The sequence below is a fragment of the Cervus elaphus genome, chromosome 30, assembly GCF_910594005.1.
Source record: "Cervus elaphus chromosome 30, mCerEla1.1, whole genome shotgun sequence".
Taxonomy (NCBI): domain Eukaryota; kingdom Metazoa; phylum Chordata; class Mammalia; order Artiodactyla; family Cervidae; genus Cervus; species Cervus elaphus.
The window spans coordinates 75704104-75716693 of NC_057844.1; the positions used below are offsets into that span (position 1 = coordinate 75704104).

Genomic DNA, 12590 nt, shown 5'->3' on the forward strand with positions numbered 1-12590 from the left:
AATATTCATATCTAAATTGATGAATACTTTTAATTCTTATTTGGGCTTTTAGAACATAATTTGAGGGTTTCTTGGCTTGCTCTGTCAGTAGCCTAAGCTACTTCTTGATTCTTGAGACTGAACAATAAATATTTTGATACCAGCAATAGACACTTGAATCCCTGTTCTCTTCATGGCCTGTGATTATGCTTTTTCCCTAAGTTTTGCCAAAGACTTGGGTCTTTGTGATATTTTATTTATAAAAGCATAATTTGTTTAGTTATCAAAGTACTTACATTTTTTTTTAGTATCATAGAATCGCCAGGCTCTGGCTTATTGGACAGAAAGGGGTCTTTGAAGATATTTTAGTCTAGAGAGTAGCAATCCTGGATCTCAGTTGACTGGCAAAGAGGAACATTAGAGTGGGTAGCCATTGCTCTCTCCAGGGGATCTTCCTGACCCAGGGGTTGAACGTGGGTCTCCTGCATCACAGGCAGATTCTTTACCATCTGAGTCACCAGGGAAGCCACAGAAGTAACCTAAATGCCAGGTTTCTTTGCTTTTTGCTGCAATTTTTTGGGTGTATTGTGGCAACATGGCTTATTTCATTTTGGTCAGAAGCTCTAGAAGTTTTTAAAAAAGGAAACTCTAGGCATTAATTTATTGGGAAAAGCAGTTATTAATAAATGAAGCTTGACTGATAGAAGTGTTTCAGATGGAGCCTGTAAAGGTAGAGAATAATAGAAGGCATCCCTTAATAATGAAAAATTGGGGCCAGTTATTCGAGCTTTAATTTTCTGAGTTGTCTTACATATTCTTTTTCACTAGTTGAAAATAGTATTTTTAATATTTTTGGTGTTACAAATTTCAGTAGCTACAACTTTCTAACTTAAAAAGGCAGTAATTGAAAATTACATTCTTTGAAACTTATACATTTATATCCAGGGATTTTGGGGTTTTTTTGTTTGTTTGTTTCCAACCAGTAAAAGATTATATCAAGGCATTATATAAATGGTAAATTTAGGATATTCACCTTAGTTTCTCATTTTCTAACTAGCACTATAATTTTATACAGTACTTTCTCTGATATGATAGCATAAAGATATTACAATTGATATATTACAAGTATATATTCATTGATTGAACTTCATTGTCTAAAAAATTGAAGCAATTAACTGATTCTTGAGGCCTCCTGAAAATTTGAATTATTTATATTATAAAACATAGTTTTCATGCGTCTAATATTTTATAGTCTTTTCATGGGAACTGCTAGCCTGCTGGTTATAATAATAAGCAACTTAATAGTATAGGTAATTGTTAAATTTAGTACATTGGGTACTATTAAATAGCATTTAAATGTGACGAGATGTGTTTTATTAGGTCATGAATGTATACCTTGAGTGAATATAGAATCATAATTTTACTTCCTAAGGCATATGTTAATTAACAAATAAAACATGCCCTGGAGTGTTGTCTTATGACTGTAATAGAGCTAGTATATTTTTAGTAATTATTTTTATTTGTATCCTGTGGTGTGTTCTGGGCATTGGGAACCCCATGCTCAGACTTTAATGTGGTTATACAGTACTACAGAATTTTATTCTTAAAAAAGTTTCTTTTCACTATAGAACTTGAAAGATTTATTTCTTTAGCTTTATAGCAGCCTTTCATTTAGACATAAGTTGGATTTACACAGTTTTAATAGATACTATAATTTTCACTTCTTCACCTGACCCTTAAGTTGAATATTTCCCCATATCTTGCAATTATATTCTTCTCCTTTTTTATTGAAGTCACTCAGTCATGTTCGACTCTTTGCGACCCCATGGACTGTAGCCTACCACACTCCTCCGTCCATGGGATTTTCCAGGCAAGAGTACTGGAGTGGGTTGCCATTTCCTTCTCCAAAGGATCTTCCCAACCCAGGGATCGAACCTGGGTCTCTCCCGCATTGTAGGCAGACGCTTTACCATCTGAGCCACCAGGGAAGTCTTTTTTTATTGAACTACCTAACTAATAAAAGATTTCTTTCTATACTGTTCCATAAGCTGTTCCCAAGAAACTAAACATACTGTTTCATACCTATTTAGAGCTTTTGAGTGTTCTACTGAAGACAAATTATACTTAGGTATCTAGATAATGACATTGTTAAGTCAGTGATTGCAGTAAATTAACTTTTAAAGCTCCCTTTCAAAAAAGCTATATAGATTTTTTTCTCACTATAATGTTTCATATATTGGCGTAAAACTATCACTTATGAAATACCACATTCTATGTAATCTGTGTGTGTCGTTTTGACACCTTAAGGCATTTCTAGACATTTAAATTTTACAGAGTGGTGACAGATTTGATGAGTAATTCCTAGTCATGTTTAGTGGTTTGTAAGTTGACTTTCATTTCCGTGCACAGGATTGTGGATAATATGCCTGTAACGTGGTGTTATGATGTTGAAGATGGTCAGAGATTCTGTAATCCTGGATTTCCTATTGGCTGTTACATTACAGATAAAGGACATGCGAAAGATGCCTGTGTTATTAACGTAAGTTTCTGATAAACTAACTCAGCTACTTTTAAAAATAAGCTTTTTGGTAGAAGGATTCAGTCCTTATCTAGACACAAATTGTTGTTTTCATCAAATGAGTACTGTTCACATGTTCTGAAGGACAACTAGCTGCTCAGTCTCTTTTGGGGGTTGGGGGTGCTGCGACACAAGGCTTGTGGCTTCTTAGTTCCCAACCAAGGATTGAACCTGGGTCACCACAGTGAAAGTGCCAGGTCCTAACCACTGGACTGCCAGGGAACTCCCATACTTGAGTTGCAGTTTATAACTCTGGAACTAAATAATTCAGATGCAGTTCAACATTTACTGGCATTGTCTCTTACACGCTAAATACTATGCTACAGGCTTGGACTTTGTATGTTCTGACTCTGTTAAAAAAATGTTCTTATTGGACTGCCAGAAAGACCTCATTGTAAGTCCATGAAATTTGTATTGCAAAGTTAAGTCTATAGAATATTATTTTGCAAAAGTTTGGGTATTGTACCTTTTTAAAAAGGTATCAATCTTTGAGGCCATTCTTTTATGATTAAAACAACAAAATAAGTGAAGGCATTAATTGAGAAAGTAGTCAAAATTATTGGAGAATATATATCAAATTTTGTATAATGAGGTCAACCTGGTTTAATCTCTTAATGAATATAACCTGAATATCAACCTCAATGATATTCAGACACACACACACACATAATGAGATATTATAATACTCAGCCATGAAAAGGAATGAAATAGTGCCATTTGCAGCATGGACCTAGAGATTATCATAGTAAGTAAAGTAAGACAGAAAAGACAAATATATGATATCACTTATATGTGGAATCTTAAACAATGATACAAATGAACTTATTTACAAAGCACAAACATTCACAGACACAGAAAACAAAAACTTATGGTTACCAAAGGGGAAGAGGGGAGGAGGATAAATTAGAAATTTTGGATTATTTGATACTACTAGGTAAACAACAAGGTCTTACTGTACAGCATAGGGAACTGTATTCAGTATTTTGTGGTACACTATAATGGGAAGGGATATACATGTATATATGACTGAATCACTGCTGCATACCAGAAGCTAGCACAACATTGTGCTTTAGTTAAACTGTACTTCAGTTTTTTTAAAAAAGGGAGGGGAGTTTAAGCTTAAAACTTACTCATTTTTATGGAAAAGATGAAAATTCTGTCTAGGTTCAAATTTTCCTACATGCTGTGGCTCATTATAAAATTTTATGTTTTGATTCTTTTATAGCCAGTGTTCTAACACTAAGTTCTGTTCCACAGTCAGAATTCCATGAAAGAGATACGTTTTACATCTTCAACCATGTTGACATCAAAATATATTACCATGTTGTTGAGACTGGATCCATGGGAGCAAGATTAGTGGCTGCTAAACTTGAACCAAAAAGGTAACCATAAAATAGATTAAAAAAAAAATTAACTGTAAGCAAAGTTTAGACCCAAGGAATAAATATTTGGGGCCCAGTTAACTTTTAATCAGTGTTCTGACATATAATTTGATATTTTAATTGTTTTTACTAAAACTCCCTTTAGTATGATTTGTTATTGAGTAATGGGTTGTCCAGAGAAACCATATAAATATTTATTTTCCTGTCATGGTAGCTGGTAGGCAAACCAAGGTGCCTTTTTGTTTTGTTTTTCAGTCACTTTTTGACAGCTTTTCCATGTCAGCCTGGAATGGAGAACATGAGTGGTCAGGACCATGTTCCCTTTTACAGTGGAAAAGCAGAGCCCCAGATGAGCTGCTTAGCATGTCGTATCGAAAGTCTTCGTAAAGTGTCAGATGCCAGTATGTGACAGGTCATTGCAAGGGCACCTCTTCAGATTATCAGCTTTTTTAGTGTGAACGTACCTGTCATTTATTTGGGAGATGCTTTTTTGGTTGAGTATTGTTTTTTTTCCCCTCATGATTCCCCCCGCCCCCAACACCAACTGATTTAGCCATTTTCTCATGCCACTAATGGTAAAGAAATGCATATCATAATAAGATGGCAGTTAATTTACACTCCCTCAGTGTTTGTTTTGATTTCTTTGAAGATTCTTTAGTGCTCTTAAAGTAATGTTTTCAAAAGTTTGGTTCTTGTTTGAGTAACAGTTTGAGTAATACGTATGTATAACTAAGCCCTTTATATGAAGTAAAGATTTGTACAGTTCAGTGTGATCTGAATCACTTTTGACTGTCAGCAGCGTTGTGAAATACATGCAAGATCTCTAACCTTTACTCCATTTAAAAAAACTACTTCATCAGCATCTTCCCAAAATGTTTCTTCTCACAGCTTCAAGCATACCCATATAGATAAACCAGACTGCTCTGGACCCCCCATGGATATAAGTAACAAGGCTTCTGGAGAGATCAAAGTTGCCTATACTTACTCTGTTAGCTTTGAGGTGAGTGTGATTCTATCTTTAGTATAAACTCAGAAATGGATTTTAAATTCATATTACTTAAACTAATTAAAAATATTAATGATCAGGCTTGTCAAGTGGATAAGCTTTTAATGAGCTGATTTTTGGAATAGTTTGTCAGTGCACCAGGCAACATAATCGTGCTCAAAACTAAGTCTTCATTTGAACAAAAAGTATAGGAAATTGGAGAACTGAGCCTCATTTAAAATGTTAAGCCATAAGAGATACAAACAAGGCAAAAGGTAGAAAAGAGGCATAAAGGATGGTATGAAGATATCCAAGATATGCAACAAGCATTGGTATGTGTGCTGCCAAAGCGAGCACTGTGGCAAGCATTTGGGAAAACGACACCATTTTTGAAACCAGAATTTGAGTGTGATTGTAAATGAAGTTTCCTGATGATAGATGATTTATTATACATTCACTGGAGGGTTTTATTAGGAGGAAAGTAAAGTTTATTGTATGAGAATCTTGGGCAATATTCCACCTCTATTTTTAATAAACTATTTTGGCAATCCAATATAGTTGTGACGTTTAATGTCCCTATATAGTGTGTAATTTTGCAAGCCTGGTGCAGTAAATAGTATGCCTTTCCTTCTGGATATTAAGAGCTCAGTGTGGGTGACACCTGCTAGAGGCTCAGGGTGCCTAGGTTATGACTTTGGTCTGGTTAAATGTCCCAGATATAGATAGATAGCATCAAAGAGAATCAAGAGTAAGCTATTCCACTCAATTTTCTGAAAAAATTAAATACAGCTCCTAAATCATAACATTTAAAATAAGCCTTTGCTAATTAAGATTTAAAACAAGACTTTAAAAAATACAAGTAACTAGATACTGTTAGGAGCCCTTATTATTTTTTATTTACTGCTTAAATTCATCTTGATTTTCCTGAGTCTCGAGTAAGTCTCGCTCAGTCAATCTTATGACTGACTCGAGTTACGGTAATGAGAAATTATATCTGTTGGTTGGAAGGTTAAGCTCTGAATGGAAATCTTTGGATTTCTAGTACACTTTGTTGGCCCATTCTTATTCAAAGAGTTGTTTGTTTGTTTTTTTGTCTGTCTAGGAAGAGAAGAATATCAGATGGGCATCTCGATGGGACTACATTCTGGAGTCCATGCCTCATACCCACATTCAGTGGTTTAGGTAAGACTACAGCGTTAATCTCCTTCATGCTCTGTCCTTATTCTGTTCTCTGTTGCTTTGAGCATCTCATTCACTCTTAACTCTCGCCAGTTACTCAGAAGGCTGGACTTTTGAATTAGGTAGACTTGGATTCAGTCCTGGATTTTGGTCACTGGTTGTGAGTCAGGCCAGATCACCCAGGTGCTCAGAGTCCATTTCTTCATCTAGAATTAACCTGTCTCATTGTACTGTTCTGAGGGTTGAAGGGAGGTTATGAAACAGAGCATTTGCGCACCTTACCTGGCATGGAAGAGGGCTCAGTATCCAAGCTGCTACAGCTGTTAGGACTGTTTTTGATAAATAATAGTTAGGGTTAAAGTTATTATTACTGTTATTCTTTCTTCAGAACATGACCCAGAACTTTTATCTAGAGAACTGTTCAAGGTGCCATTACTCTCCTTTTCCTACTTCACTGACTAATCTTTTTGACACTCATTAATTTACTGAATGGCTTGTTTTTCAGTAGACTTCTTGAGGGTAGAGACCAGTCCATTATTGATTCTTGCAGCTTGTGGTGTGTTAATTTGGGCACAGTAGTTATTAATGTTGACCATGGACAAAAAACTCTAGTTCTCAATAGGCCATGAAGCAGAGCACAGTTCATTGAATTTGCTTGATTTTAGGTCAGTTTTTTAATTGATCAATGCTGTTTTAATGTTACTCAGTAAATTGTTTTTAAAAAGAGTTCTGCTGATCCAGTGATTAAGCTCTAAGTTAATCCTGACGTGCTTATTTCTGCAGCATCATGAATTCCCTGGTCATTGTCCTCTTCTTGTCTGGAATGGTGGCTATGATTATGCTACGGACGCTGCATAAAGATATTGCCAGATATAATCAGATGGATTCTACAGTGAGTGAAACATCTGAACTGTTCCCTGGTCTGCCATGGATAGTCTTTATTTTTTTCTTTGGAAAATTTTTAAGTAATACCTTTAGTCAGAATCTGCTTTTAAAACATTTCTTCTCACAAGTGATCCTGAATTGACATTTTCAAAGAAGAAAAGGATCGCTAAGCGCTGGTTTTGCTGGTAGAGACTTGGCGCCTGCAGCTCTCAGCGCTGAGCTGCTCACAGCCTCGTCTGCGCCCGTGGGGGGAGAGGACAGGGCGGGTGCAGGGCTCAGCGCTGAGCTGCTCACAGCCTCGTCTGCGCCCGTGGGGGAGAGGACAGCGCGGGTGCAGCTCTCAGCGCTGAGCTGCTCACAGCCTCGTCTGCGCCCGTGGGGGAGAGGACAGCGCGGGTGCAGCTCTCAGCGCTGAGCTGCTCACAGCCTTGTCTGCGCCCGTGGGGGAGAGGACAGCGCGGGTGCAGCTCTCAGCGCTGAGCTGCTCACAGCCTCGTCTGCGCCCGTGGGGGGAGGACAGCGCGCCGGAGGACAGCGCGGGTGCAGCTCTCAGCGCTGAGCTGCTCACAGCCTCGTCTGCGCCCGTGGGGGGAGAGGACAGCGCGGGTGCAGCTCTCAGCGCTGAGCTGCTCACAGCCTCGTCTGCGCCCGTGGGGGGAGAGGACAGCGCGGGTGCAGGGCTCAGCGCTGAGCTGCTCACAGCCTCGTCTGCGCCCGTGGGGGGAGAGGACAGCGCGGGTGCAGCTCTCAGCGCTGAGCTGCTCACAGCCTCGTCTGCGCCCGTGGGGGGAGGACAGCGCGGGTGCAGGGCTCCGGCCTGCCCTCCTTCACTCACGTGCCGTCGGCTCTGTCCTAGTTTGTTTCCGGCAGATGTTCAGTTCGGGAAGCAGCAGAGTTAAATAGAGTAGTAACTCCCAAGCAATTTTTATATGTGTGTATGTTTGATTTTTTAAATTAATTTTAACTGAATTTATATCATTTCAACCTTTTGTTGTATTCAAAGTAATTTAATGTCTTAGCTTCAGTTATTCTCATTTTAAGTTGTGTAATGTTTTGCATTTTATACTTTTTCATATCCCAGCAATGATTTGTAATGAATATATAAAACTCAGGTGTTCATTGTTTTCTCTTCCCTAGCTTCTTAGCCTCCCCACCCATCTTTCTGTCCTGTTCTAATTAGAAAAAAGAACATGTTAATATTTAGAAGCTTTTTAGCACTTACACGCTGCAGTTTCTTTCCCATGATATTATTGATTATATGCCTTATTACATATTTTATTGAAATAATTTCACGATACTCTGTTCATAATTGGTAATTCCAAATAATTATTGAGTTAATGGAACTTTTTCCTTAATTTGTGTAGAGGTGTTTTGGGCTACAGGACAGAAAGCCCCATCTCCAGTCTTGCTCCCGTTCCCTGCTTCCTGCCAGTCTCTCACGGTAGCTGTCAGAGCGAGTCTGTCCCAGAGTGTCCGGTCATTCCCCTCTGGATCACAGCCCTCCAGTGACTTCATCCACTGCACTCAGAGAAGCCAGAGTCGGCTCTCACAGTGACCCGCGAGGCTCTGCGGCAGCCCCTGGCGCTCTGCTCCAGCCGTGCTGGCCGCCTTGCTGTTCCCCAGACGCATCGGGCATGTTCCCATCTCCAGGCTCTTCCTTACAGTTACTTTTCTGCCTTCCTCAAGTGTCCTCCCTCAGGGAGCCCCTCACGTTCTTCTGGTCTTTACTGAGATGTGATCTTCCCAGTGAGCCCTTCCTCACCATCCCATTAAGATTACGTCCTCTGCACCCACACCCTACATCCATAATTCCTAACACCATCTCATGTACTATGTATTTTGCTTATTTTGTTTATTGTCTGCCTTTCCAATGAGAAGATGTGCTCACAGGAAGTTATCTGTTATACTCACTGTAGGATCTCTGGTATTTTAAACAGTACCAAGCATGTGGTTCGTGATCAGCAAATATTTGTTGGAACAAATGAATTAGCCCTTGATGTACCAGACATGATGCATTGCTGGACTTACAACTGGTTAAAAAAAAAAAACAACGAACCGAAGAATTTCCCCAGATCCACCCGGTCCCCCCAGGTTGAGTGAGGCTAGAGCAGGAAGCATTGCAAGCATGAGAGGTTGAAGTTCTCCTTTAGAAATATGCTTATATCAAGTTTCTAACCAATTGGGCAGTTAAATTGAGTCAGTGGTGAACCTCTATCTCCTCCTGTTTATTAAGCCTGGATTGTTGCAGCAGGCAGAATGATTCTAGGTTAGTAAATGCCTTCTGTTCTCAGCAGAATTGAGTAGAAATTGAAGGAAAGTCTTCCAAATTTGGGTTTGCTGGATTCTCCGCGTTTGAGGTTCATAACATTTGATCTAGAAATTCCCAAAAATTTACAATAAACAAATTGGTACCAGGTCCCAAATATTTCAGATATTAGGATTATTAATTACAGAGTAAAGATATGTGAAAAAGTAACAGCTAGGGTTTTCTAGCACAGAGGAAAGATGAGAATCTGTAGATAAAGAGTACGCAGTGTATCCAAAGTGGAATAAATAAAATGAAATCCATACCTCAATCAGTTAGGCAAAACCATAAACACCAGAGAAGAGAGAAGATCTTTTCTTAGAATCAGCTAGAACGGAAAAAGACTGAGCTTTCTGCAAAGGAAAAACAATGAAATTGGTGATGGAAAAATAATATCTTTAAATATATAACCAAAAAATAATATCTTTAAATCAATGAAAAAAATAAATCAATGGTGAGAGAAATTAACTATTTACATAGAATCGTGTACTCAGAGATGCTGTCTTTCAAAAATGAAGGTGAAATACCTTTTTCAGACTAACAAAAACAGTTGACCACAAACAGACCTTCTCTAAAGGAATTTCTATAGAAATACTTTGAAAAGTGAAAGTGAAGTTGCTCAGTTGTGTCCGACTCATTGCAACCCCATGGACTGTAGCCTACCAGCCGCCTCTGTCCATGGAATTTTCCAGGCAACAATACTGGAATGGGTTGCCATTTCCTTCTCCAGATAGAAATACTTTAGTAGAAAATAAATAATAATCCTAAAGAGAAGTTTAAAAGGATTAGTGAACGAAGAAATTCCAAGTGAATATTTTCTATCTATAATGAGTCTAAATATGGATGTTAACAAAAGTGTATCAACAAAGAAAAGGTAGCTTTGAGGGATGATTGTAGGTGAGGTGGGTGGCCATCTGGAAAAAAAAGGTAAATTCCAACTTCATTGCTTATATTGAAATGATTAAGTGAAAATGTGGAACTGTAAAATACTAGACCACATGGGAAGTTATTTTTAAATCTTGTCTACTGCTGCAAAGATAGAAATCTGAGTGGGAATTTGGGGGAGGGCTACAGAAGTACCCTGGACAAAATGTTAAGAGAGGAGGCTGAAGAAATAGCAGGGGCCACATTTTGAAGGACTTTCTAAGCTGTGCAGTCAGAAGATCACCGAGAAGCTGTTGAAGTATACAAAACAGTGTTGACATGGCCAGGTTCATGTTTTAGGAAAATCACTTTTAACAGTTCGTGGACAGTTGTCCGGAGCTGGGCAAGATTGGAGGCCCAAAGACCAGTCAGAAGACTGTAGGGAATTTCCAGAGTCAGGGTGGTAGCAGGGAAGAAGTAGGGCAGTGGGCAGATAAACAGAGGGTGTCCGGGAGGTGGGGTGGAATGTTGAATGCCCAGTTGAGAGGGTGGAAGAGGAGAGAAGCCAGTGAATGATCCCATGTTTCTGATCTGAACCACCCGATTAGTTAAAAGGATCTTTCTGGTTCTGTGTTGAGATTCAGCTGAAGGGTAGAAAGCGGGACCAGTTTAGTGCACACTATGATAGCCAGGTGAGGGGGGATGGCTATAACCAGGGGCTCGTGGTGGAGCCTGTGGGTGGATTTTAAAGCTAAGCTGTAGGAATTGTTAAAGGATGGTATGAAGTGTGGGAAAAAAAAAAGACAGGCATAAAAAAAAAAGACGGGCATCAAGGACGACTCCAAGGTTTTGGGGACTGAGCAGCCGGAAGGCTTGAGTTTTTATTTACTGGGGGAGCTGCAGGTGGAGGTGGGGAGAGAATCAGTTCCCTTGTGGATGGTTCTGTTTGAGGTGTCCACTGAACGCCAGGTGGAGCTGTTAATTAGGCAGGTATATGTGTGTGTCTGGAGACTGAGGAGCAGTGTGAGCCGGTGACACAAGCTTACTAAAATTTTCACAGCCTACTATGCATGCAGAGTAGCTTTGAGAACTGATACCATTTGCTTGTTTTGGAAATTAGTGTGGGTTAAAAAGGATATAGAGTATGATTTAAAATTGTCATCAAGTTGGATCATAAAGCTTGACTGACTAGGACATGGTATCCCATTATCTTTGTATTTCTTTTAAAGTATCTCTGTAACTGTTTGTAGACCTTAACACACACATTTCTTTAGAAACGATTCAAGAAAGTTATATAAAGCTCCATGAGTCAAGCTTTCGTACTTCAAACCTGAAATAAACTAATATCTGTAAGTTTTTCTTTAAATTTCTGTATATGCATATGCATATCAACAATGAACAAACTGCCTAGTGTTCTTGACGATCCCATGGTGATGAAACTATTTCCTTCCCTTCTCAGGAGGATGCCCAGGAAGAATTTGGCTGGAAGCTGGTTCATGGTGATATATTCCGTCCTCCAAGGAAAGGGATGCTGCTGTCCGTCTTTCTGGGATCGGGGACACAGATTTTGATTATGACTTTCGTGACTCTATGTAAGTGTTAAGTGAAAACTAAAAAGTAGAAAATATTTTTTAAAAATAATTATTTGAAATCCAGTTTTCCTAAGTTGTAGCTAGTCTAGATTGTTGTTTTGAGAGTTCTTTTGGTTCTCAGAATCTGTGTTCTTTGACCATAAGTGGCCAGGGGCGGGGTTAGCCGTGCCCAAAGCTGACTCTTCAGATGGCTCTCTTAGCTGCATAGAGACCAAGCGCTTGTCGTGGGAGCACGGGAGCTGCAGATGACCGGATCCTCGTCTGGGCGGCCTGGAAGCAGGGTCACGCGGGTTGGCTGTCCTGCCTCACTGGAGCATATGATGAAAATCCCAGGACATCTCTGGCTTCAACTGAGAGGGACAGAACAGAGAGGAGATGGGACAGAACCCAGAGGGGACGAGACAGGAAGCTTTTGGAGACCTCCTTGGCTTTTTGCCACCTTGGCAAAATTTAGAAAGCAAGACCTCTTTCTTTCCCCAGCAACGTTGAGGAAAGATCTTCCTACACAAAAAAAATATCTCTTCCTTGTGACTCTTGAAAGCCTTCAGAAATTTTATTATTTAAGGTTTTGTCAGTTAGGTCAAATTGTAAATTTTTAAACTGTCAATTTCGTCAATTAGGACAAATTTTTAATTTTTCATTTTTAAAAAATAGAACTGCCTTAGAGGTATTCATCAGCTGCAGGAGTGGCCCTGAGACTCCTGTCTCCAGACAGGAGTTTTAATGCCGTGGTCTTTGAGTTTTCCAAGTTATCAAAGAAAAATATATTTATGAAAAGAGTTTCCTGAATTTTGCATTTATTTCCTCATGTTCTCTTGTTGCCTGCTACTGGTGAACAAGT

At 39.2% G+C, this 12590-nt stretch overlaps 1 protein-coding gene across 1 annotated transcript in view; it reads left to right on the forward strand.

The window, feature by feature from the left end:
- The window catches only part of TM9SF2 (transmembrane 9 superfamily member 2), a 51038-nt gene that overhangs the window by 23515 nt on the left and 14933 nt on the right, over nucleotides 1–12590 (forward strand). Inside the window, exons 5-10 of the mRNA XM_043891844.1 lie at nucleotides 2389–2518; nucleotides 3815–3939; nucleotides 4828–4939; nucleotides 6027–6106; nucleotides 6887–6995; nucleotides 11617–11749. Coding sequence (XP_043747779.1) covers nucleotides 2389–2518; nucleotides 3815–3939; nucleotides 4828–4939; nucleotides 6027–6106; nucleotides 6887–6995; nucleotides 11617–11749 — 689 coding nt within the window. The remainder of the gene's footprint in view (nucleotides 1–2388; nucleotides 2519–3814; nucleotides 3940–4827; nucleotides 4940–6026; nucleotides 6107–6886; nucleotides 6996–11616; nucleotides 11750–12590) is intronic.